This window comes from Nannospalax galili, unplaced genomic scaffold (assembly GCF_000622305.1).
Source record: "Nannospalax galili isolate Female #2095 unplaced genomic scaffold, S.galili_v1.0 scaffold286, whole genome shotgun sequence".
NCBI lineage: Eukaryota > Metazoa > Chordata > Mammalia > Rodentia > Spalacidae > Nannospalax > Nannospalax galili.
The window spans coordinates 11,423,773-11,447,622 of NW_008359442.1; the positions used below are offsets into that span (position 1 = coordinate 11,423,773).

The following is a 23,850-nucleotide window of genomic DNA, read 5'->3' on the forward strand; positions in this document are numbered from 1 at the left end:
GCCAGGGGACTTCTGGGGGCTCTGAGAGCTTCTTGGGAGGTCAAAACTATTTTATAACACCAAGACACCATTTGTTTTTTTTCACGTTCGTTCTCTCACATGTACAAAGTGGAATTTTCCAGAGGCTATGTGGCATAATGATGACATCACTGAGCTGGCAAAGAATGAAATGTAGGCTTTGTGTACCCCTAGGTTCCCTAGAATTTTTTTAAGGTGGCACATTTTCAGAGGTTAATTCAGTTTGTTCTTAATACTTTGAATGTATTCTTAGCATCTTTCATTTTACCTGCTATAATTTCTGTTCCTTTGCCATTTTCCAAAATTTCCTGCCATTTATTTGGAAGTTCACCCTAGATATTCTTTGTTCTTATTTTTAAATGATATTTTCAAATTTTTTCAATGTAAAATTATCTTATTATCTTAGGATTCAGTATTTTTTTCTAAAGCAAAAAAAAAAATCATTGCCTATTTTTACCTTGAAGAGTGAATCCTTGATAAAATCATAAGTGATAAGACTCACTTTCTCAAGTCACACCTATAGCATCTATGTTTAAGATCAGAAGATGATGAAACTGAAATATAAGAATCACAGAAGAGGGGGGTCAATGTCAAGGAAACTGATGAAATGAAAACACAATGAAAGCTCTCTTCCCCTTATCTTTAAGGATGTGGATAGTTCACCATACTGTGTGTTATGAACAAAACAATTCCAGTGTCACTTTGAAACTGATCAGAGTTTGAAGAAAAAGGAATATATTAAATGTAGACATGATGAGTTCTTCAAAAGATAAAGATGATTGGACTGGAGGGATAGCACAGCTGTTAAAGGCTAAGGCTAACAACCAAAAGGTTAAAGGATGGCTTAAAGCTTTCAAACTAGAAATGGAAAAGATCCTGAAACATCTTACATGTTACTATATTGCATTGGCTACGGAGGGTCACAAAGAGAACAACGTCTTGTGTAGCTGAAATTATCATGTGCCTGCTGGATGAAAAGTTAAGAAAAAGAAACCAGTGCCAATTCCCTAATCTGCGATAACTTGTCAAATTTCAGATTTCAGCATAAACATGAAGGCTAAGTTAGGATATCTTTTACAGATTCACAGCTTTATCTTAAACATAGACAAATCGAGCTGAGCATGGTGGCGCACGCCTTTAAACCCAGCACTTGGGAGGCAGAGGCAGGCGGATCTTTGTGAGTTTGAGGCCAGCCTGGTCTACATAGTAAGTTCTAGGATAGCTGGGGCTACAGGGAGACCCTGTCTCAAAAAAACAAACAAACAAAAAAACAACAACAAAAAAGACAAATCTACAGATTTTCTTTTTGCTTATAGTTTTCCATACTGATCTCAATCATTGAAGATCTTTTATTATATGAAATAGTCAAAGTATTGGATAACTGTATTACTTTTCTGTTGCTGTGATAAAATATCATGACCAAGACAGCTCATAGAAGAAAGACCTTATTTGGGCTTATGGTTCCAGACAGATAAGAGTCCATCATGGTAGGGAGGCATGGCAGGAGGCAGCCCAAGCAGAAAGCTGAGAGCTCACATCTTCAGGCACACCCAGGAAGCAGAGAGAGCAAGCTGGATGTGGGGCAAGGCTATGAACTCTCAAAGCCTACCCTCAGTGACATGCTTCTCCAGCATGGCCACATCGCCTAAAGTGTCCATGACCCTTCCCAAACAGCACCACCAACTGACCAAGTGTTCAGATAGTTGAGTCTATGGAGGACACTTCTCATTCAAACTACCACAATAACATTTCCAAATTTCACAGTTTATTCTAACACAACTGTTGAAACTAGCATTGATTGGTGAAAATTGCATTGTGAAAGCAAAGGTGGGCAAAAATGATGCTTCAACCAAGGCTGTATGCTTGAATCACTGTATTGTTTCTGGTATGGCCCAGGAAAAAGAAAGGAAGGACAGCTTCAGAGATAGCTCAGTGGTTAAGAGCACTGACTGTTCTTCCAGATGACTCAAGTTCAGTTCCCAGCACCCACATGGCAGTTAACAACTGTCTAGGCCTCCATAGACAGTATACTTGAATACACACACACACACACACACACACACACACACACACACACACAATCTTAAAAACAAGAATGTCCTTGAAATAGAATAAATATTGATTTCATTATATTTCTGCTCTTGAGTACACATCATTTTAATATCTGGGGAGTCCACATAAAAGCATTCACTGATCCTGATATACAATGGTTGACACCAAGAAACACTTATGGGATTATGTGAGCTGCAAGCTAAACCAACCACTTTCTTCTGGAGTACCACTTTTATCTAGAAGAATCAGTAAAAAACTGTGGTCACTGTGTATCTGGCAGTTTTTTCTTGATAACGACACTTAGGAGAATAACTGGTAGTATTGGCTGATAATGATAAAAATTTTGTTCTTAAGTTTAAAAAAAGAATTTTGGAAAATTTTCCTCCAATATCATGAGTGTCTGACTACTTTAGGATGAGTGGTGCTGTTATCAAATGAGACTTTTTATATTGTGTGCTGTAGTGAGCACGCATTAGGATGTGCTATTTAATTTAGTGACCCAGTAGCTTCCAAGTGATGGACATATGATGCTAGAAAAATGTATTCAAGACAGATCTGGCTTTTAATGTAATGTGTCTTAATAGTTCTTTGACAGGGCTTCAAATTCTATTTTGCAACCAACCCTTAAGAAACTATCCTTTGCCAAGTTTTGTTTGAATACCACCAGAGCATATCCATAACTATTTGAAAAGTCTATTAAAATACTCCTCTCCTTTTCAAGCTACATATCTATGCAGAGCCAGCTTTTTTTTCATATTTTTTAAGCAAGGCAAAATATTGGAGCAGTTTTAACGCAGAGACAGATAAGAGCTTCCAGCTGTCTTCTATTAAACCAGATTCTAAAGCGACGGGTGGAGATGAAAACAGTGTTGCTCTTCTCACTGGAATTTGCTTTAAAGACATTATCTGCCCCCCTCCCAAGTGCCATTTATGTTGTGCTTGCTGTTTTGAAAATAATTAACAAATATATTTCCTATTTTACATTTAAATTTTAAATATTGTAATATTGGTAGATAAATCTTCAAGTTTGGGGTAAGAGTAATCAATAATATTATAGAATATCTTGGGGGTAAATGTTGGGAAATGGGATCAAGTGATTGGACATGGGAATCCTTTAAGAAGGAAAGGAATTCTACTTAATTTCATGACGAGACTAGAAGAAACACACCCAGGGGAAAAGGCTATATGGTAGCAATTCTTGACTCCTCTTGTTAGAATTGGAGGGGACCAGGCAGGGTTCTTATGCAGACTGGACCACATTCTTCCTTTGAGGAGTCATTTATTGGACACAGAGATTGCCTGGTAAGCATGAGGAGGTCCTTTTCCATCATGTAGGGTTAGGAGGTCCCAAATGGGTATTTAAAAAAAAAATTTTTTTTTTGGTCTTTTTTGAGACAGGGTCTCCCTGTAGCTCCAGCTGTCCTGGAACTATTATGTAGACCAGGCCGGCCTTGAACTCAGAGAGATCTGCCTGCCTCTGCCTCCCAAGTGCTGGGATTAAAGGCGTGCACCACCATGCCTGGCTAAAACACTTATACATTTAACCAAAAAAAAAAAAAAAATCTATGTTTGGGGCCATTCAATTTGATGTTTTCATCATGAACCATAATAAAATAACCACAGGATTAAACAGATACATGTTTTTACATCTAAAAGAACTAAAATCACCTAAAGAGCACATTAGGGGCAAATGAATTAGGGTTACCTACCTTTTCCCTCAAATATTTCTGGCTTATATATGTGAACATGGCATTAATGCTCTCTTCCCACCCCACCTCCACTCTTATTCTTTTTGGAACCTCCTGTAGCCCAGGATGGCTTTAAGCTCACTATGTAGCTGAGGATGACCTAGAACTTCTGATCCTCTTTCCCCAGTGCTGGGATTACAGATGTGTGCCATTACACCCAGTTTGTGCAGTACTGAGACTAAAATCCAGGGCTTCTTGCATACTAGGTAAACACTACCAAATGAGTTACATCCCCAGACCAGCATTAGCTTTCTTGAATAGAAAGAAGAATTGAATGATTTAAGGAAGTATTGTGCTTCCCTTCTATGGATACTGAGGGGTGGCTTGGAGTTCTTTCTCTTCATTCATTTCAAATGGAGCTTACAGATGGAGAAGTATATGACTTCCACTGATCAGCTAGTAGCCCTTCATAGAGCTGGACCTGAGGACAACCAGGTACCATCAGAGTTCAGTCATGACTGAAATCCAGACTACTTTCTTTCACTCATTCTGTATTTGGGTGTTCGGAGACATTACTTGCAAACATAATATACTTTTCTGAACGTTCTGCTAGGAACTTTTCCAATGTAGGTCCCAGGAACAAGACTCTAGATGCTTTGCCTTGTAATGAAAGGGCATCCCTCTGTTGTAAATTCAGGAAAGATGGCCATGTGGCATTTCCCCTGCATTCCATAGCTGTCTCTTTAGGGAGCCCTTACGTTAACAATGCTTTCCTCCCTATACTGATCACTATGGGTTCCTTGAGTTCCACTTCTCAACAAAGGGTAGGCCTTCAATGCCAAAGCAAAAGTGACAAATTCTAAACCTCTGGTAGTTCTAGAATCCAACAATGTGAATGCAGTGTCTTTGTGGCTTAATGGGGTGCATAAGCAGCAGAGTGATATAGAGGTTTAAAATTAACAAGGTCAGAAGAGATGTTTAAGTATACAGTAATAAAATCATATTGAGATGAAGGAATAAAGCATGTATGCTTAAAAAAATCTCTCAATATATAAAGGAGGAATATTTTTTGGACACAGAACAGTCACTATTCCCAAATGAGGGTGTAGCTATGGGGCAGTGATCTAGGGATAAGAATGACCTAATCTCTGTAATTGTGGGGATTAAAGAGTAAAGAACATTTGGGATTTTGCTAGAAATAGTGTATGTATGTTGGTTAGTTGATTGTACCAGTATTATCACACTGAAATAGAACTACTGTGGTGGTTGGAATAAGAAATGTCCTCCATAGGTTCATGTATTTAAACACTTGGTAGCAAGTTCCATGCCAGCCAGGGCTACATAGTGAGACTCTGTCTCAAAAAAACCAAACCAAACCAAACCAAACCAGAATAAAACAAAAACAATTGGGGAGATTATGGAAACACATAGAAGAACCATCTAGATTTTATAAGGATATGCAGTAAAGTTTTCATGACTTTTTTGAGGGTAAGATGGAGAAAACATCAAGACAAGTGGATTTTTGTTGGTTGGTTGGTCTTTTTGAGACAGGGACTCTGTGTCGCCCCAGCTGGCCTGGAACTCACTATGTAGAATAGGCTGCTTTGAACTCACAGTGCTGGGATTAAAGGTGTGTGCCACCATGCCTGGCCTTTTAATTCATTTATTTAACACATATTAAAAACATACTCTGTGATAGGCACTATCCTATGCACTAAGGATAAAATAGCAAACAAGATGGGAATTTTGGTCTTGGTTCTCAGAGAGCGTCTCAGGGAGGGAAAATCAAAACTCCAAAACCCAAATAAATAAGATATTTACAGGCTTTTATAACAGACACTATGAAGAAAACAAAGGCAGGGCAGAGATAGAGAATAATGGGCACAATCAGGTCTTGTGAAAGAGTTGAAAAGGATGAAAATAATCTATTTTGCTCTGAGGAAGAGTAAGATGACAGTTTCAGGAGGGGCAGCCTGGGCAAAACCCCTGAGGTAGGAAAGACACTGTAGTGCTGCCCCACTTGGAAGACCTTCAGGGTTACAGGACAGTAGTGAGCAAGTAAGAGCTGGAGAAATTAGCAGGAGTACTTTCCAAATAACTACATGGAAAATATGAACTAAGCCCTGTTTGTTCTTTTGGCATTTTTGTTGATTGTTTAGAATCTACTTTTATCAGTTATTTAATAATCTACGTCACCTTGGAATACAATAAAAGAGAATGAAAGGAAGAAATGCTAATTTGGATGTAAAAATTAGAGCCCCCAAAGTACAGTAGATAAGAGTGTGGCCTCTGGTCTTAGACCCATGTTTTGAGGTCTAGCTCTGGCACTCCCTCAGTGACCTTGGACAAAGTACTTAGCTCCTCTATACCAGATATGAAAGACAAGGTGAGGATTAGAAGCAGGCAACGCAGATAAATCTTTTGTGTTAGAAAATAAAAGGAACATAAAAAGTAATAATGTGCCTGCTGCATCAGGTTATACATGGTCTGCTGAGCCAGGGAACTATTCTGGTAGCTTCCCTCCTGGGTTTATCCTTGTACACTGTCCAGGCTCCCACAGAATTGTTTATAAACCAAACACAGGCCCTTGCATTGTTTTATTCATATAACCAATGAAAGATATTCTCAAACTATCTGTTTGAAAGGTTGAGAATTTTAGTATAGCCAAATTCTAGAAAATTTTAGGTTTTTTAAGATTTTTTTATTAGGAAAGAAATTACTAAAGGTTGAGATAATATTTTAAAGACACAATTTATAAATTCTCAGTGTTGAACTACTAAGTCAAATAATTCCTTATTCTTTCAATGCTATTAAAATTCAATACTGAAAAAACTTTTTAATAAGGGGACTGGAGAGATGACTCAGTGGTTGAGGGCACAGGCTGCTCTTGCAGAGGACCCAGATTCGATTTCCAGCACCCACATGGTGGCTAACAACAATCTGTAACTCCAGTTTCGGGGGATCCGATGCCCTCTTCTGACCTCTATGGCCATTGCACAACACAGGTGCACTTACCTACTTGCAGGCAATAAACTCATACATATAAAATAAAATAATAAATAAAATATTTTTTAAAAATAAAAATTGTAAAGAGGACTGGGGGTATAACTTGGTGGCAGAGTGTTTGTTTGCCCAGCATGCATAGGCCCTAGGTTTGCTCCTCAGTACCTCTCTTCCAGAGAGACTTTAAATTATTCCAGATTAGTTGTTTTAAAATGACTTGAAGTTTTAAAAAGAGTACAAATAAAATAATTTAGCCTATAAAAATAGAATCATATAAAAGTTAGGTTTAAGTGCATAATTATACATGTTTTAAGAAGATGGAAAAATAGGAACTCATTCAATGTAATGATAGATTTATACTGTTAGAAAACAAAAGGAGACTGTCATAGCCCTCCTGCACCAGGCCTGCTTAGAGTACCCAGAATTTTGCTCCAGAAGTCCACCTGGAAGAGCATCCCACAGCAAGTAGGCAATCAGGTTTCTTCTACTTAGGTCTGTCTATACTGCCTGGGAAACTCCTGCAGCAGGATCCCAGAACTCATGACTTCCTGCATCCCACTTCCCTTGTCTAGGCCCTCCCACATCACCCAGGATGCCACAGGCACCAGCCACTGACCTCACCAGCCTAAAGCTCCTAGAAATCTTATTCCAGGAGCCCAGCTCCCCAATCTCCTACAGCAAGTAGGACCCTTCAACTTCTCCTGATTAGTTAGGTTTACCCTCTGTACTCCAGAACTTCCTGCACCAGACCCCATGAGGAAAACCAGCATCTCAATCCTACTTAGTCCTCTCTTGAATGTGATAAACACTGCCACTGAAAGAAGAAAGGCAATTTGAATGAAAGAAAGAAGAAAGGAAAGAAAGAAACTCAACCAACAAACTTCAGATGTGCAAGTCCCAGTTCAGAAACAAAAACAACATGAAAAACCAAGATATGTCTCCTCCACAGAATACTGATCCCATAATAGCACCCAAAGAAAATGACCTGGAAGAACTAGCAAAGAATTCAAAAGAATGATTATAAGTAGGTCCAAACAACTAAAGAAGACATAAATATACTCCAAGAGGACAGAAACAGATTTATAAAATAAGCCAATCCAAGGTATGAAAATGAATTCGACAAAGAAAAACTGAAGAAAAGCCAAACTGAAATGATGCTGGAAATGCAAACCTCAGTAATGTAAATAACCACAGTGGAAAGCCTCACTGCTGTGTAGCAGTTTCCTCCAAGATGAGACATTCTATTTCGGAGGAAAGCTCCATAAGACACAGGATATTCTAAGAGGAGATGAAACATTCCTGCCTGCAGGAAGACTTATTAAGCCCAGAAAATAAACAACTGGAAGGCGTCAGGAAATCCCTGAAACGGACCAGATACACTATGCCCCTCTATCCAGAAACATATATAAGCAGTAAAGACTTCTGAGAGACACTCAGATAAGCTGGGCTGCTTGGAAGAGGCTCAGACCAACTGAGTTATCTGTTATCTTTCCAATCTGTTGTACTGCCTGCAGGTTGTGCAATGCCCTCCGGGTTTCCTGCTGTAGGAAGCTGTTACTATGCTAGAGTGGGCTTTTGGTGATGCAGCTGTCTTTGAGTTATTTCTGCTCCTGTAAATAACTCCTCACCCATATATCTATAAGTAATCCCAATAAAACTCATTGGATCACCAAGTTGGACTTTGAAAGTATCCTTTGGTTTGTTGTCAGTTCCTTATCTGGGTAAGTAGATGTTTGTTCATGTCTCCCCAGGAATAGTGTCAGACAACACTGACCAATGGAATGGATCATGTAGAAAACAAAGAATCAGGGCTGGAAGACAGGAAGGAGGAATCGAATCACTCAGCAAAGAAAGTCAATAATGCATTTATTTTTTGAATAGACAGAACGTGGGAGAGCTCTGGGAGACCATGAAAAGACTTAGCCTTTGGATTATGTGCATAGAAGGAGAATACCATAGCAAAGGCATAGATAATATTTTCAATAAAATCAAAGGAGAAAATGCTCCAAACTTAAGAGAAAGAGGTGACCATCCAGGCACAAGAGGCCTACAAAACACCAAATAGACATGACCAGAAAAGAAACTTCCCACAGCGTAGTATAGTTAAAACATTAAAAACATAGGCTAAAGAAAGGGCATTGGAAGCTGCAAGAGAGGTCAGGTCACTTATAAAGACGGCCTATCAGAATAATGCCTCATTATTCAACAGAAACTTTAAAGCCAAAAAAGGCCTAGGAAGATGCATTCCATGTTCTTAAAGAACACAACCCAAACTGTTACACCCAGCAACAAGATCTATTAAAGTTGAAGGAGAAATAAAAAAAATTTTCCATGATAAAAACTGATTAAAGGATTTTTGACCACTAAGCCAGCTCCAGTATCCAGCAGATACTGGAAGGAATACTTCAGTCTGAAGAGAAGGACAAACAAAAGGACAAAAGGTCACAGGGAATAAACAATTCCAGAACAGCTAATCTAAAGAGGTCTAAGAAAATACCACAAAACAACAAAATGACAGGAATTAATACACATCGTTCAATAATAACTCTTTTTTTTTTTGTCTTTTGTTTGAGACAGGGTTTCCCTGTAGCCCTGGGTGGCCTTGAACTCACAGAGATCCACCTGCCTCTGCCTCCCAAGTGCTGGGACTAAAGGTGTGTGCCACCACTCCCGGCTCAATAATAACTCTTAATACTGACAGTCTCAATTCCCCAATAAAGAGACATGGGTTAGCAGACTGGATTAGAAAACAGGATCCATCTTTTTATTGCCTCCAAGAAACACACCTCACCATCAACGGTAGACACCACCTTAGAGCAAAAAGATGGAAAAAGGTTTTCCAAGAAAACAGAACTAAGAAACAAGCATGCATAATTACTTTTTTTTGAGACAGAGTCTCCCTGTAGCCCCAGCTTGTCTGGAACCCGCTATGTAGACTTAGACTGGCCTTGATCTCACAGAGATCCACCTGCCTCTCCCTCCTGAGTGCTGAGATTAAAGGCATGTGCCACCACGCCCAGCTAGGCATAACTATTTTAATCTTATAAAATAGACTTCAAATAAAAACTAATCAGAAGAGATAAAAAGAGTCACTTCATACTCACTAAAGGAACAAACCACCAGAGGATATTACAATTCTAAATATATATGGATTGAACATAGGTGCACCCAATTTCATAAATGAAATATTACTAGATCAAAAACCACTCATTACTCCAATACAGTGATAGTGGGTAACTTCAATATCCTACTATCAGCCAATAGATAGGTCATCCAGACAAAAACTAAATAGAGAAACACTGAAGTTAAATGATACCATAAACCAAATGGAACAAACATCTACAGAACATTCTGCCCAGACACTAGAATGCAAATTCATTGGTCATGGTGGTACACACCTTTAGTCCTAACACTGAGGAGCCAGAGGCAGGTAGATCTCTGTGAGATAGAGGCCAGTCTGGTCTATATAGCAAGTTCCAGGCCAGCTGAGGCTACAGGGAGACCCTGCCTCAAAAAAACAAAAACAAAAATACCCTAAACAAACAAACAACAAAAAAACCTAAATTCTTCTCAGTAGCCCAAGGAACTTTCTACAAAATTGACCACATATTAGGACACAAAGCAAATCTCAACAAATACAGGAAAATTGAAATAACATCTGGCATTCCATCTCACCACAATGGAATAAAGCTGGATATCAATAGAAATACTGGATAGAAAGCTGGATAGCAATAGAAAGTACAAAAAGTATACAAACTCAGGGAGACTAAACAACACAGTATTGAATGATAATTGGTTCAAAAAAGAAATCAAGAAGGAAAATTTGAAATTCCTACAGTTGAATTAAAATGAAAACATAACATACCAAAATCTATGATACACAATAAAGGAAGTCCTCAGAGAAAGTTTATAGCACTAAGTGCCACATCAAAACTTTGAGAGATCTCAAATTAATAACTTAATGATATACCCGAAGGCCTCGGGAAAAAAGTGAACAAACAACACTCATAAACAGTAGTTGGGAAGAGATAATCAAGTCAGGGCTGATGAAACAGAAATGAAAAAAAAGAATACAAAGAATTAATGAAATGAAGAGGTGGTTCTTTGAAAATATTAACAAAATTAATCAAATGAAAGGGAGAAGACACAAATTAATAAAATTAGAAATGAAAAGGGAGACATTACCACAGACACCAAGGAAATTCAGAAAATCTTAAGTACATACTTTAAAATTTATATTCCATTAAACTAGAAGATCTAAAGGACATTTATGAATTTCTAGATGTCTATTACCTGCCAAAGTTAGACAAAAATGATGTAAATAAACAGACCCATAAAAACCAATGAGGTAGAAGCACTAATTTAAAATCTCCCAACTAAAAAAGGCCTAGGGCCAGATGGATTAAGCACAGAATTCTACCAGACTTTCAAAGAAGTAACACCAACATTCCTCAAATTATTTTGTAAAATATAAAAGGAAGGAATACTTCCAAATTATTTTTACAAAGCAAATATTATCCTGATACCAAAACCAGATACTCAATAAAGAAAAGAGAATTATAGGTCAATTTCTCTGATGAACACAGATGTCAAAATTCTCAATAAACTACTTGTAAGCCAAATGCAAGGGCACATAAAAAATTATCCACCAAAATCAAGTTGGCTTCATCCTAGAAATGCAGGGATGGTTCAATATACATAAATCAATAAATGTAATCTACCACATAAATAGACTCAAGGAGAAAAACCACATGATCATCTCATTAGATTAAGAAAAGGCCTTTAATAAAATCCAGCATTGCTTCACAATAAAAGTCCTGGCGAACTGAGAGCTACAGGGGACATATCTCAACACAATAAAGGTACAAACAACACACCCACAGCCAACATCATGCTATATGGAGAGGAATCTGAAGGATTTCCACTAAAACCAGGAACAAGACAAGGCTGTACATGCTCGCCACTTCTGCTCAATATAATGTTTGAAGTCTAGCTAGAGCAATAGGACAAGAGAAGGAGATACAAGTAGGAAAAGAAAAAAGCAAAGTGTAATTTGCAGATAACATGATTCTATAAAGACTTTACCAGAAAACACCTACAGCCAATAAACACTTTCAGCAAAGTATCAGGATATAAAATTAACACACAAAAATCAGTAGCCTTCCTATACACCAATGCCAAACATACCAAGAAAGAAATCAGGGAAACAATACCATTCACAATAGTCTCACATGCAAACAAACAAACAAACAAAATCCTGGAAAATCTAACCAAGGAAGTGAAAGATCTGTACAATGAAAACTTTAGGACTTGAGGAAGGTACCAGAAAATGGAAAGACCCCTCATACTTGTGGATTGGTAGGATTAATATTGTGAAACGGTCATTCCTCAAAAACAATCTACAGATTTAATGCAATCTCCATAAAAATTCCAATGCAATTCTTCACAGAAACTGAAAAATTAATCTCAAAATTCATATGGAAACAGAAGATCCAGGACATCCAAAAGAACCTGAACAATAAGAATACTGCTGGATGTTATCACCATCCCTGACTTCAAGTGTATAATAACTTATATATACCAGTGAGCTATAGTAATAAGAACAGTTATGGTGCTGACAAAAAAAAGGACACATTGATCAACAGAATAGAATTGAGGACCCATACATAAGCCTACCTCCTACAGCCACCTAACTTTTTTTTTGCAAAGAGGCTAGAAATACACATTGTAGAAAAGGCAGCATTTCAACAAATGGTGCTGGTCAAACTGGAGAGCAACATGTAGGAGAATGAAACTATAACCTTATCTCTCACCCTGCACATTACAGAACTCCAAATGGATCAAGGACCTCAACATAAGACCTGATACCCTGAATCTATTACAGGAGAAAGTGGGGAATAAGCTTGAACTTATAGGCATAGGAAAGGACTTTCTGAAAAGAACCCTGGTAGCCCACGCATTAAGACCAACAACTGACAACTGGGACTTCATGAAACTAGAAAGCTTCTGTATAGCAAAGAACACCATCATTCAACTGAAAAGGCAACACCCAGAATAGGAAATTCTTTACCAGCTATACATATGACAGAGAGCTAGTGTCTAGAATACACACACACAAAACCAAAATTCTCTCAACACCAAGAAAACAAGCAGCCCAATTAAAAATTAGGGCATGAAACTAAGTAGAGTTCTCAATGGCAACAGCCTGTAATGCTTGGGATGGGGAGTCTATGGGACCCACTGACCAACAATTCAAAAAAGGTAACCCACACCAGGCACTGGGCTTTCTATTTGATAGTCTATGGTGTCTGGACAAGGCACTGTGCCCTGCTCCCCCCCCCCCCATTATAGGGTAATTCCACTTAAGCTCTTTTTATATTATGTGCAGGTATATATTTCAGGAAACTTCTGCAGTAGGTTTCCCTATAGCATTTTCAAAAGGTTTTAGTGTTAGTTATCCTTCCTCATACTCCCTCCTCTACCCTGCCCTCCTACCCCATTTAGCCTTTCCTGCTCCATTATTCTCCTTTTCCCATTCATACTGTGTTCTATCCTACCTCCCTTGAAATCTGCCCCCTTACTACTTTCCTGACTTCTATGAACACTCCAACTGAAGCACATGTATCTAAATTTAGCATCCATATATGAGAGAAATGTGGTATTTGTCTTTCTGGATCTGGGTTTCCTTATTCACAATGATTATTTCCAGCTTTATCCATTTACTATGAATTTAATTTTTTTCTTTACAGCTACTGCCCTTGCTTTTAGTTAATCTCCAGAACTTGATGGTAAGACCCTGGTGCTGAAGACATCACATACTTGAATCGTAGGACATGGAGAAATCAAGTTGGTACCAATCTGGAAGCTTCATCCCTATTGGCTAGGTTTCATAGCACTGGAAGGTTCTATACATACTACTGGCAGAGAAAAGTAATCAACAGTCTTAACTAGCTGTGAACCCTTTGAGCTTTATAATAACTAGCTTGGCAAGATATGACCACTGGTACAATAGTGGAATGAATGTTGTTGGAATACCAACCACTTTCTGATTGCACTTAAATCCTGCTCCACGAGACAGAACTTTATGTCTGATACTGTTATCTGGGTCAAAAACTGTGGCAGGCTAGATAGTCATAGAGCCTGGGGGGAACCTAATACTATTATTCTGATAAGTGAACGTAGTAATAAATTGCCCCCTAGTTTTTAATCTTTATACTCATACATTAGTGCATTTCTCCATCCTCATCAGAGAGGCTACTTTTTGTAGTAGATGGTGATTAAAACAGAGACCTGCAACTGGCTAACATGCAGAGAATGAGAAACTGCAGAGTCCTCAGCTCTAAATAGGACATCTGTCACACCCAACCCCCCAAGGTTCAGGGATCATCTTGGAAGAGGGGGCAGAAAAATTGTAAGAGCCAGAGGTAGTGGACATCTGCAGTGAAACAGTATTTGCCTGACATGACAGGATCATTGTATACCTGAACTCACAGGAGCTGTGATTCATGTACAAGACCTGTGCAAGATCAAGATGGTGTAGATGGGGGAGGGGTTCAGGAAGTCCCACCCCTATCTGAGGAGCTACTGACAGCTGATGAATGCTAGAGGAGAGAGTGAGTCAGTTTGTTCAGGGGCGGGGCCCTTGAGAGGCTACCCATCCTCCAGTAGATAGCCCTACACCCATCACCCATATACATACATGTAGCACTAAGTAGACTCTGGGTTTTAAAAAAAGAATGCATGGAGTTGGGGGCAGGTGTGATGGCGCACACCTTTGGTCCCAGCACTCGGGAGGCAGAGGAAGGCAGATCTCTATGAGTTTGAGTCCAGCCTGGTCTACATAGTGAGTTCCAGGCCAGCTGGGGCTACAGGGAGACCCTGTCTCAAAAAGACCAAAAAAAAAAAAAAAAAAAAAAATGCATGGAGTTGGAAGAGAAAAGTAGTGGGAGGAATAGGGAAGGAACTGGAGGAGGGAAACATGGGTGGATTTGATCAAAATGTATTACATGCATGTGTAAAATTCTCAAGCAAACAATGAAAACAACTGCCTAAAATCTCAGGTTTCTAGTAAGAACGGGCTATTCGGTAATTATCCAAAGAAAGAAATGGTAGGTAGTAATGCCACATATTTCTAAATGCAATACTGATCAGGAAGCAACAAGAATTCAGTCTTCACATTTATTAAAATTGAGAAGTGAGCAAAACCACATCAACCATTAGCATTTGGGGCGCAGTATCAGATTTTTTTTTTATTTTTATTTTTTATGTTGCTTTGGATTTGAACCTAAGTTTTCTTTCTTTCCTTTTCTTTTTTTTTTTTCTCTATGTAAGCATGACAGGGAGTAATGAAAATTTCCCGTTTTGATTTAATACAATCCTTTGCATTTAAAATGGGCTTAAAAAGACATTATCCATGCTGGGCGTGGTGGTGCATGCCTTTAATCCCAGCACTTGGGAGGCAGAGGCAGGCAGATCTCTGTGAGTTCAAGGCCAGCCTGGTTTACATAGTGAGTTCCAGGCTAGCTGGGGAGACCCTGTCTCAAAAAGGCCTAAAAAGAAAAAAAGACATTATCCTTGGTTTGTTTAAAATAGACTATTTGTATGTATTTTTGGGGGTGTGTGTCAAAGAGGAGGTTTGAAGCAGAGACTCATGTATTCCAGGCTGGCCTTGAACTGGTTATGTATCAGATGATGACCTGGAACTTCTTTTGTGTGTAGTGTGGGTGAGCATGTGTGTGCAGGTGCTTGTAGAGGCAAGAAGTCTACACTGGATGTCTTCCTTAATGGCTCTCCACCTTCTTTTTTGACAGGGTCTCTCCCTAACCCAGAGCTCATGGATTCTGCTAGGCTGGCTGGTTAGCAAGTCCCACCTCAGCACTGGGATTGCAGGAGATGCCCCCATGCCTGATTTTTTATGTGGGTGCAGGGGTATCTAAACTCAGCTACTCATGCATATAGGGCAAGCACTTTCTCAACTGAGCCAGCTTCCCAGCCCGGTTTTGAGTTTTACTTAAAACAGATAGGATGTTATTTACAGTAAAGGAGAGATACTGGTGGGTTTTCTTATGATTTGCTTGAATTTAGGGAAACTAGATTTAGCTAAAAATCTTCTAGGCCAGCAAATTGCTTGTTTTTCCTTATTAAAGACCGCTTTCTTTTGCACCTTCTCTGAAATTAGCTTAATCCTGGCATTGGTCTGATATAGGTGGATTGCACAGGCCCTCTGGCCCCATCCTCTCCTGGTTGCAGTTTCTTATAGCTGCTGCTCTTCTAATTTTCCTTGCTTCAGAACCTAGTTCAGAGATGGATATCTCTCTTCCTCCCTCCCCTCTCTCCACCCTGCCTCATTTCTAAGGCTTTAGAGTAAAGGAAAATCAGGTTTTCCAAGTCACACTTAACTCTACGAGGGCCACTTTTTTCCTGTTACACATGTTCAGTTTGTAATCTTTTTGCTTCATGCATTTTCACAGTTCTCACCATTGTTTATACATTTGTCTGTGCCTTACCAGTTTATAAATGTAGTGAGGTAACATTCCTTATCTAACATCATTTCTTTCTCTTTTTTAAAAAATTATTTTTTATTTTTTGGTCTTTTGAGACAGGGTCTCCCTGTAGCCCCAGCTGGCCTGCAACTCACTATGAAATCAGCTGGTTTTGAACTCACAGAGCTCCACCTGACCCTCTGCCTCCCGAGTGCTGGGATTAAAGGTGTGTGCCACCACACCTGGCATCTGCCATCATTTCTAAAGACTCTTCCATACCCATGCTACATTTACATAATTGAATGGCTTACTCATGACCTAAGAAGACCTAGGACTCAGGTGAGAGCCTGATTTGAAGTGTGACTGAGTATACTACGAATTCTTAAAGCTAATTCAAGGCTTAAGATTGTTCCGCCCTGTGTTTATTATATAACTGTGCATTTTATTAAATTTAGCTTTTTAACCATTAGCGTTTTTAACCATTAAAAATGCATAGGAAAGTAGTGGAAGGAAATATAACCAATGGTAATCTTAGTTACTTCAATGATTATAAAATAAGCATCGGGAGAGGTAGGCTTGGAAAGGGTACTCATAATCCTCAGTCTTTCCTACATATTATATTAGCTTATATTTATCCTATAAAAATTCATGCTGAAAAGAGATACATAAGAAAATCTAACATGGACAGTCAAAATTCAATGCAAGGTTTGACTTCAGTATTCTAAATTTTTTGATAGGAAAGGCCTCTATTGAAAGTGTGTGGCTTTATGGAAAAACTTATATTGACAAATGAAATGTTTCCATAATTCTCTCAGAGAAACACTTAATCCCATGGGAAACGCCTGTTGCACCCCATCCTATGCTCTTAGGTGCTGTCTCCTATATTTTATATTCTTCCCTAAAGTACATTCATGATCCAACTGCCTGGTTATGTATTCAAAAGTCTCTGTTGGGATAGCAGTAATCTCAACATACCTCATACCCAAGACAGGACCCGATTTGGTGTCCAAATTGTTCCTGTTCTAAATCTCAGCTAAAGTTATCACTATGCATGGTTTCAAAACCCTGGGTCATCTTTTTGAGGCAGCTTGTCTGCTGACTTGTTATGTATCCTGGATGGCCTTGAACTCGGAGGAATCCACCACATCCTTTCCTTCTTTTGTACATCATCACCAAATTCTGTGAGATTTGCAACCAAAATACACTGTGAACCTGATTTCTTGCCATGACCACCCGTCCAAACTCCCACACTCCCTAGATTGACAGTAATTCTTCCTCATCTTATCTCACTACCACCAATTCTCCATCCACCAAAGGAAAGGACAGCAGACCACTCCCTTATTCAAACCCTCCAACGGGGTTGGAGAGATGGCTCGGAGATTAAGAGGACTGGCTGCTCTTGCAGAAGACTGGGGTTTGGTTCCCAGCACCCACATGGCCGTTAACAACCATCCATAACTCCAGTTTCCGGTGATCTGAAGCCTTCTTCTGGCCTCTGTGGGCATTGCACACATGGATGCACTTATATACATGTGGCCAAGACACACATTTAAAAAACAAAAACAGAAACCCAATGGCTTCCCACCAAATGCAGGAGAAAAATCTAAATTTCTTCCTATTCTATGGGTGCATAGCTCTACAAGGATTTCACCAACCTCAAAATTCACCACTTCCTGCTTTCCCACCAACTCACCGGTGCTTTCTCAGCATATAAACTCAGTCCTGCTTCGGAAATTTGGGCTTTCTCTTCATCTAGAATTTTTTTTTTTTTTAATCTTGGTGGTTTTTCATCATTTGGGATTATTCCCCAATGATTCTATAAAATACTTTTCTTCTCAAACACATTATGCCTCATTTCTTCTGGTTTCTGAAATTCTGTTTGTATTTCATTGCTGTCTTGTTAGAATGTAGTAAGCTCAGAAGGTGGTAGCTTTGTTTTGTATCCTGATGTACATCCATTAGTGACCGACACAAGGCCTTCAGCGAACACCTAATGGCTGAAGTCCTAAGTATGTAATCCAAATTCCCAGGCTTGAAACAATTGCCCCAACTCATCCAAACTGTGCAATGGTAAATCTTCCACCCTGCCCCACAACAACCAATTGCCTCCCCTAAAAATCCCTTTTGTCTCCTTGGAACATACCACTTAGAAAGTCTGTTTTCCGGCAGCTGTCATAAGGTGAAAAACCCGCGCCTCTAACACTGGCAGGTCCCTCAGACAAATTTCCCCATGGAAACTTTCTCTTCTCTTCTGCTTAAGTCAGCCCTGTACAGGTGCACATTTTTATCGTGTTTTCTGAGTCAAATGGCATATATTGAGGTAGAAGTGAACAAACCAGTGTGATCCGCCCTATGTGAGCATCCTCAGGAGTTTGCTTCTGAGTCTTAGAATTCTCACAGGCTTAGCCTCTACCCAAAAGCAAGTTTTTTGTTCTTTTATTTGCTATAAAACTAAGGTCCAGGGCTAGTGTAAGTACAAATCAGCGGATCAGTGATGAGTACGCACAGGAAGCTTTGGAGAAGAATGAGCAGTAACCAAACCAAAAAGTTAAATAAAAGTCTGTAAACTCTGGATTTTGTCAAAAAGGTTGGAATTCAAGTTATTACTTTTCATGGTTGTAGCCTTTATAAATCCATGTAAACCTTGTGAAAGAACTTAAGACAGATTGCTTTGTAGAGAATGATTTGGGCTCAATATTTTATCTAAGAAATATAAATTTAATTATGACTGTTAGTTGTATTTAAAGCAAGCTATTTCTTGGGAAAAAATTCTTTTACTGTTCAGTAAGAAAAGAAAATGCTGATAAACTCTCTGTAAAGTGACTGAATTACAGACAAGACTGCAGTGCCAAGACTAAACTTTAGGAGTATACAATAAAATCTGAATGTTACGAGAACACTCCTTAGGTAGTAGCTATAGAATAAGGCAGCTAAACGATGTAAATGTATGCTGTTTAGGCTGGGCATGGTGGCACACACCTTGAGTCCCAGCACTCAGGAAGCAGAAGCAGGCAGATCTCTGTGAGTTCCAGGCCAGCTGGGGCTACAGGGAGACCCTGTCTCAAAAAGACCAAAAAATAAAAATAAAAGTAAATCAGACGGCAATGTTGCGGTTTAAATTACCACCACAAATGTATAAGCATGCGTTTAAATGTAGATATGGACAAGGAGTGATGGACTTGGAGAGAGGAAGGGGAGGAAAACTGTGTGTAGAAAAGAAAAAAGAGAAAGACTGAGAATGGAATGAATCAAAGCATCTTAAGGTATGAAAATGTAATATGGAATTTCAGGTGAAAACGTGCTCAACTTCTAAAGAATTTCTTGGTTCGTAATAAAATGAATCTCAAAAAAAGTCATAAAAACACAAATTTAGTTGACAGGCTACAATGGGATCCAGAAAAATACACAGTGAATAGAGACTTAGGTGCACTTTCATGCTGGTGATTTTTCTTTTTTAAATGTAAGCCACTAATAGTTTAACAAAAATTTAACCCAAAAGTTGCATATTAATATTGTACACAAACTGAAACATAAGTGGTTTTAGCGAAGTGTACACATGCTTACATAAACTCAACAGTTACACATTTAAAACAATTTGCATATAACACAGGAAAAGTTCTGAAATACATAAAAGCATTAATACTTTCTATAAAACTATAGTGAGAACATCAATTTGCTACAAGCATATAAAAACATCGAGTGCTTTCTCGGAGTTTCAAGTTGCCTCTTCAAACCATCACTCGAGCATATGCAGTCCTCTTCCAGTACTCACTATGGACTTTTTTGTCCTCAAGAGGTTTATTTTCCAGGTACATTATAAGCTCAAGAAAAAAGACCCAATGAATATTCAATATAATTATGTCATAACGTTAAACTTAATTGCACATTATGCTTTCAAAGTAGGTTTGGATGAAGTTCTCAAACACTTTGGTATATGTTCCTCAGGGATGACTACTACAAATAACAGAAATTCTAAGTTCCTTCAATCCCCATTTTGCATTAAAATGGACAAGTCTTTGGTTAAAGGTCCACATTTTGGGCATTTATTATCAATTAAAATGGTCCCCAAACCACGAAGTGGTGTTGATGTATCACTAGTACACAAGACTTTAACCTGTTCTGATGCAGCTGGATGCTATAATGTTCATCTACTACGTCACTGAGTTTTGGTCTTTCACTAGCAAGCAGAGAAATCAAAAGGGTTTCCATTTCTCTGCAAGTTTTCTGTTGTAATCTAAACTGTACAGTAATTTGCAGTAATTATAGTTACACAGTATGTGATTAGGACTAGAAAGCTGTAGAGCATGAAATTTAGATTTAGCTTATTCTGACAGATCAGTATTAGACTGTAGGTGAATCTGCATTAACTATATAGTAAGTTGTCAGGTAATGCTTATTTAAAAAACCCCAAACCATTCCATGTACAAGAGAAATTGTTGCAAATGTATAAAACAGCAGATATACAAGAACACCAAACATACTTTATTAGCACAAAAAAAGCAGCCGTAACAAGGCACAGCAAGCAGAAACATACATTAGCAGTCAAAGGTTAGTGTTGCATACAAATATAGCTTTTCTTTTCTGTAGCCTTGGCAATAGCCATAGGGATATAAAGAAACTCTCTGTAGCAGCTGGTCTGGAAACCAAGGAGCACTCACCAGTGGTTACAGAGCACAGTAAGAGACACACGAGAATGGATTTGGCTACTGTAGTGCAAACTGTCTAGGACAGAACTGAAAACTCAGTTCAATACTAAGAAGCAAACACTAGAACTTGATAATACTTCCCAAAGCGCTCACTCAAGTTGTATTACATACTATTCTAAGTGACGAAAAGGTGCCAAGTAAAGTTATTTACAGATATTATGGTTGTACAGTACCTTTTAAATCTGAAATTCAGGTTTCAGGTTTTTCCATTAAGAATTAACTGAAATGAAATTCTATAAATTGTACTTAAGTAATTCAGCTATGAGTTCTTACAACAAAGAGATAAATACTGCCATCCAAATGATTATTTATAGTTTAACAATCTCAACATCAGGAACCATTGGAGTTACTATCATCTGACGTGTCTGGGCATCTTCTAGTCTAATTTTCCTCACCGTTCACAAACTCATGGGCATAGGAAAAGATCCAACTTCAAAGAAATGTTTAGACTGCATGTCAACTTAGAAAAAAAAAAATCACGTGAATTACAATTGCAGCAGCTCTGCCAAATGCCTGCTTTAAGTTAAAGCACTCATTAAAAAATTAATACTGAGAGCTTTTAAATAAAATTCTACTAACTTTGTAAGTCTGTAAATTTAAGAACTATCTTAGAAAACTTGGTTTGCTTAAGAGTACATTTTTTCTGAAGAGAAAAGGAAACTACACACTGTGACACTTAAGTGCACTGCACTATGCCCTTGTGGCCAGAAAAACTGCATTTTTTTTTTTTTTTTTTTCTAAAAGGAAGGCAGTCTTTTATTTACTTATTTTGGACTTTCAAAGCTTGGCTTATGGTAACTACAAACATCACTACTTTTGGAAGGTTATAGAAAAATTCTTAGAAAAAATAATTTCAAACATTAGTCACATTGTTGAAACACTCATCCAATATTAATAATTTGTTCTTCAATAAGAAATAGACTTCTTCATAGCAAACTCCCCAGAGTTGCCCGGCACTTGCTACAGCCACTAAAAACTGAACTGTTAGCTAAACTGGCCAATGTTTTCAAGGCCTTACTGAACACCTGCAGCTCAATCCTGTTGTTGCAATAGGCACCATGTTTGTCTGAGTAGGTAACAGCAGATCGCATCAGACAGAGGCTAATAACTAAGATCACATTCTGGGTGAAAATCCCAGCACCCAACTCTACTTCCTCTGGGTGTACTGTCTGATGCACATGAAAGCAGACCTGGGGAGTGATGCCCTCTGTGGAAAGGAGTTTACTTTGCCTTGACTGGTTCTCGCTCTAACCAGCGAACTCTAACTTTTTGTTTATAATGATACTCTTTTAAAAAATCCTGTAACATTGATGGGAGAGGGAGCCCATCAATTCCATCATACGTAGTGCACCTGCAGATCACTGCGCGGCAGATATACTGTAGGCTGAAAGGAAAAGTCCTGTTCAGTGATATAGTAAGCAACGGTTCAAAAAACATGCAAGAACTGGGATCTTTATAATGCTCTAGAAGTCCAGTGACAGTGGAGGAGTGAAACACACACGGGTCGTGGGCATCGAAACTGAAGTTGTGGTTCCACTGTTCGATTCGGGCATGCAGGGATCTGTTGTAGCGCCGGAAGCTCACAGAGAAGAGGTAGTCCTCCTGTGCAGAGTCCCTGAGCAAAAATGTGCCTTCAGGCTTCCCTTCGAGAAGGGCTTCCGCTTCATAACGGTCCATCACGCCCCAGTAACAGGGGTTCCCAGTGATTTGAAGCAAGTCGGGCACAAGGCAGTGTATGTAATCGATCTGCGTATGGACTTTCCAAGCTCCCTGTCTGCTGATGTGCGCGTGGCTGTCTCCAGACACCTGGCGCTGCTTCTGCCTCCGTGACTGTAGACACAGGGTGGTTGTATCTTCTTCTGAGTCACAATTCGTTTGTGGAACTGCAGAACTGTCCCCACTTATTTCGGTCATTCCAGGGGCTAACTTTGGGCCCAGTTTATATAATGGATTAACCTGTGCAGTAGCTTCAAATGTATGTATTTGTGCATTGGGAGGGGGATCCACCCCTTCCTCGATACTAAGCCGCCTCCTCTCTCGAAGCCTATCTTCTTCATCTTCTGTAGATACCAATGATGGATCAAATGTATCAAAAAATGTTGAGTGTGGGCTCACAGGAGCCGTATGCTGTTTAATCAAATGCCATTTTTGGGCTAAATCTGAGCCAGCAGGAAAGGGGCATTTCTCCAGCATTAATTCAGAAAGATGTATTTTTCTTTTGTTGGAAAAAAGGGGCTTTGACTGCTTGCTGTATGTTCTCACCGGGAAACACAAGCCCACTGTGTCCTGCAGCCTCTGCCTCAGAGAGCGGCTCCCGACGGTCCTGCTGGATACGCTGTCCATGTCGTGCACAGAGCTGACTCCATAGCGCCGTTCTCGTCTCTGAAGTCCACTTCGAGTTCGACCAAACTTTTTCTCAGTATCCAGTGAACTTTGGGTCTTTGTGGAACAGGAATGTTTCTTCTTCCCTCCCCAAGGGGCATGTCGAGAATAGGAATCTCTCCGTCCAAGCCTTGCACCTGGGGCGATACCCGAGTCACTGTCCTTCTCAATGCTTATTTCAACAATCTGAGGGATTTCAGTGGCACAATTTTGGTTTCTTCTTGAAAAACTCTTTGAAGGGCTGAGTCCCAGGTGTAAGGCAACATTTTCTCTTAAGGGACTACTCTGTTGCTGAGGAGAGGACTCTCCCAGACTGATGCTTTTCTCTTTGACAGACAAACATCTGTTGGAGTTCATGTCCACATTGTCACTGTGGTTTCCTCCCTCATGACTGAAGAGATTCTGGCACCTGTATTTGAAGTTATTCCACATTTTCCCCACTTTATCCATTGATTATAAGATCTAAAAAAAAAAAAAAAAAAAAAAAAAAAAAAAAAAAAGGAAAAAAAAAAAAAAAAA

The 23,850-nt window shown here is 39.1% G+C and overlaps 1 protein-coding gene across 12 annotated transcripts in view; it reads right to left on the reverse strand.

Annotated features, from left to right (window-relative positions):
- Positions 1 to 20,040: 20,040 nt before the first annotated feature.
- Socs5 (suppressor of cytokine signaling 5) overlaps positions 20,041 to 23,850 on the reverse strand; it is a 49,258-nt gene continuing 45,448 nt past the window's right edge. For 11 of the 12 annotated variants that reach the window (XM_008823057.3, XM_029558665.1, XM_029558663.1 and 8 more), the window contains one exon: positions 20,041 to 23,793. In XM_008823057.3, the coding sequence (XP_008821279.1) occupies positions 22,171 to 23,781 (1,611 nt within the window). In that variant the 5' untranslated portion in view covers positions 23,782 to 23,793 and the 3' untranslated portion in view covers positions 20,041 to 22,170. The remainder of the gene's footprint in view (positions 23,794 to 23,850) is intronic. The other variant, XM_008823060.3, reaches the window with a different exon arrangement.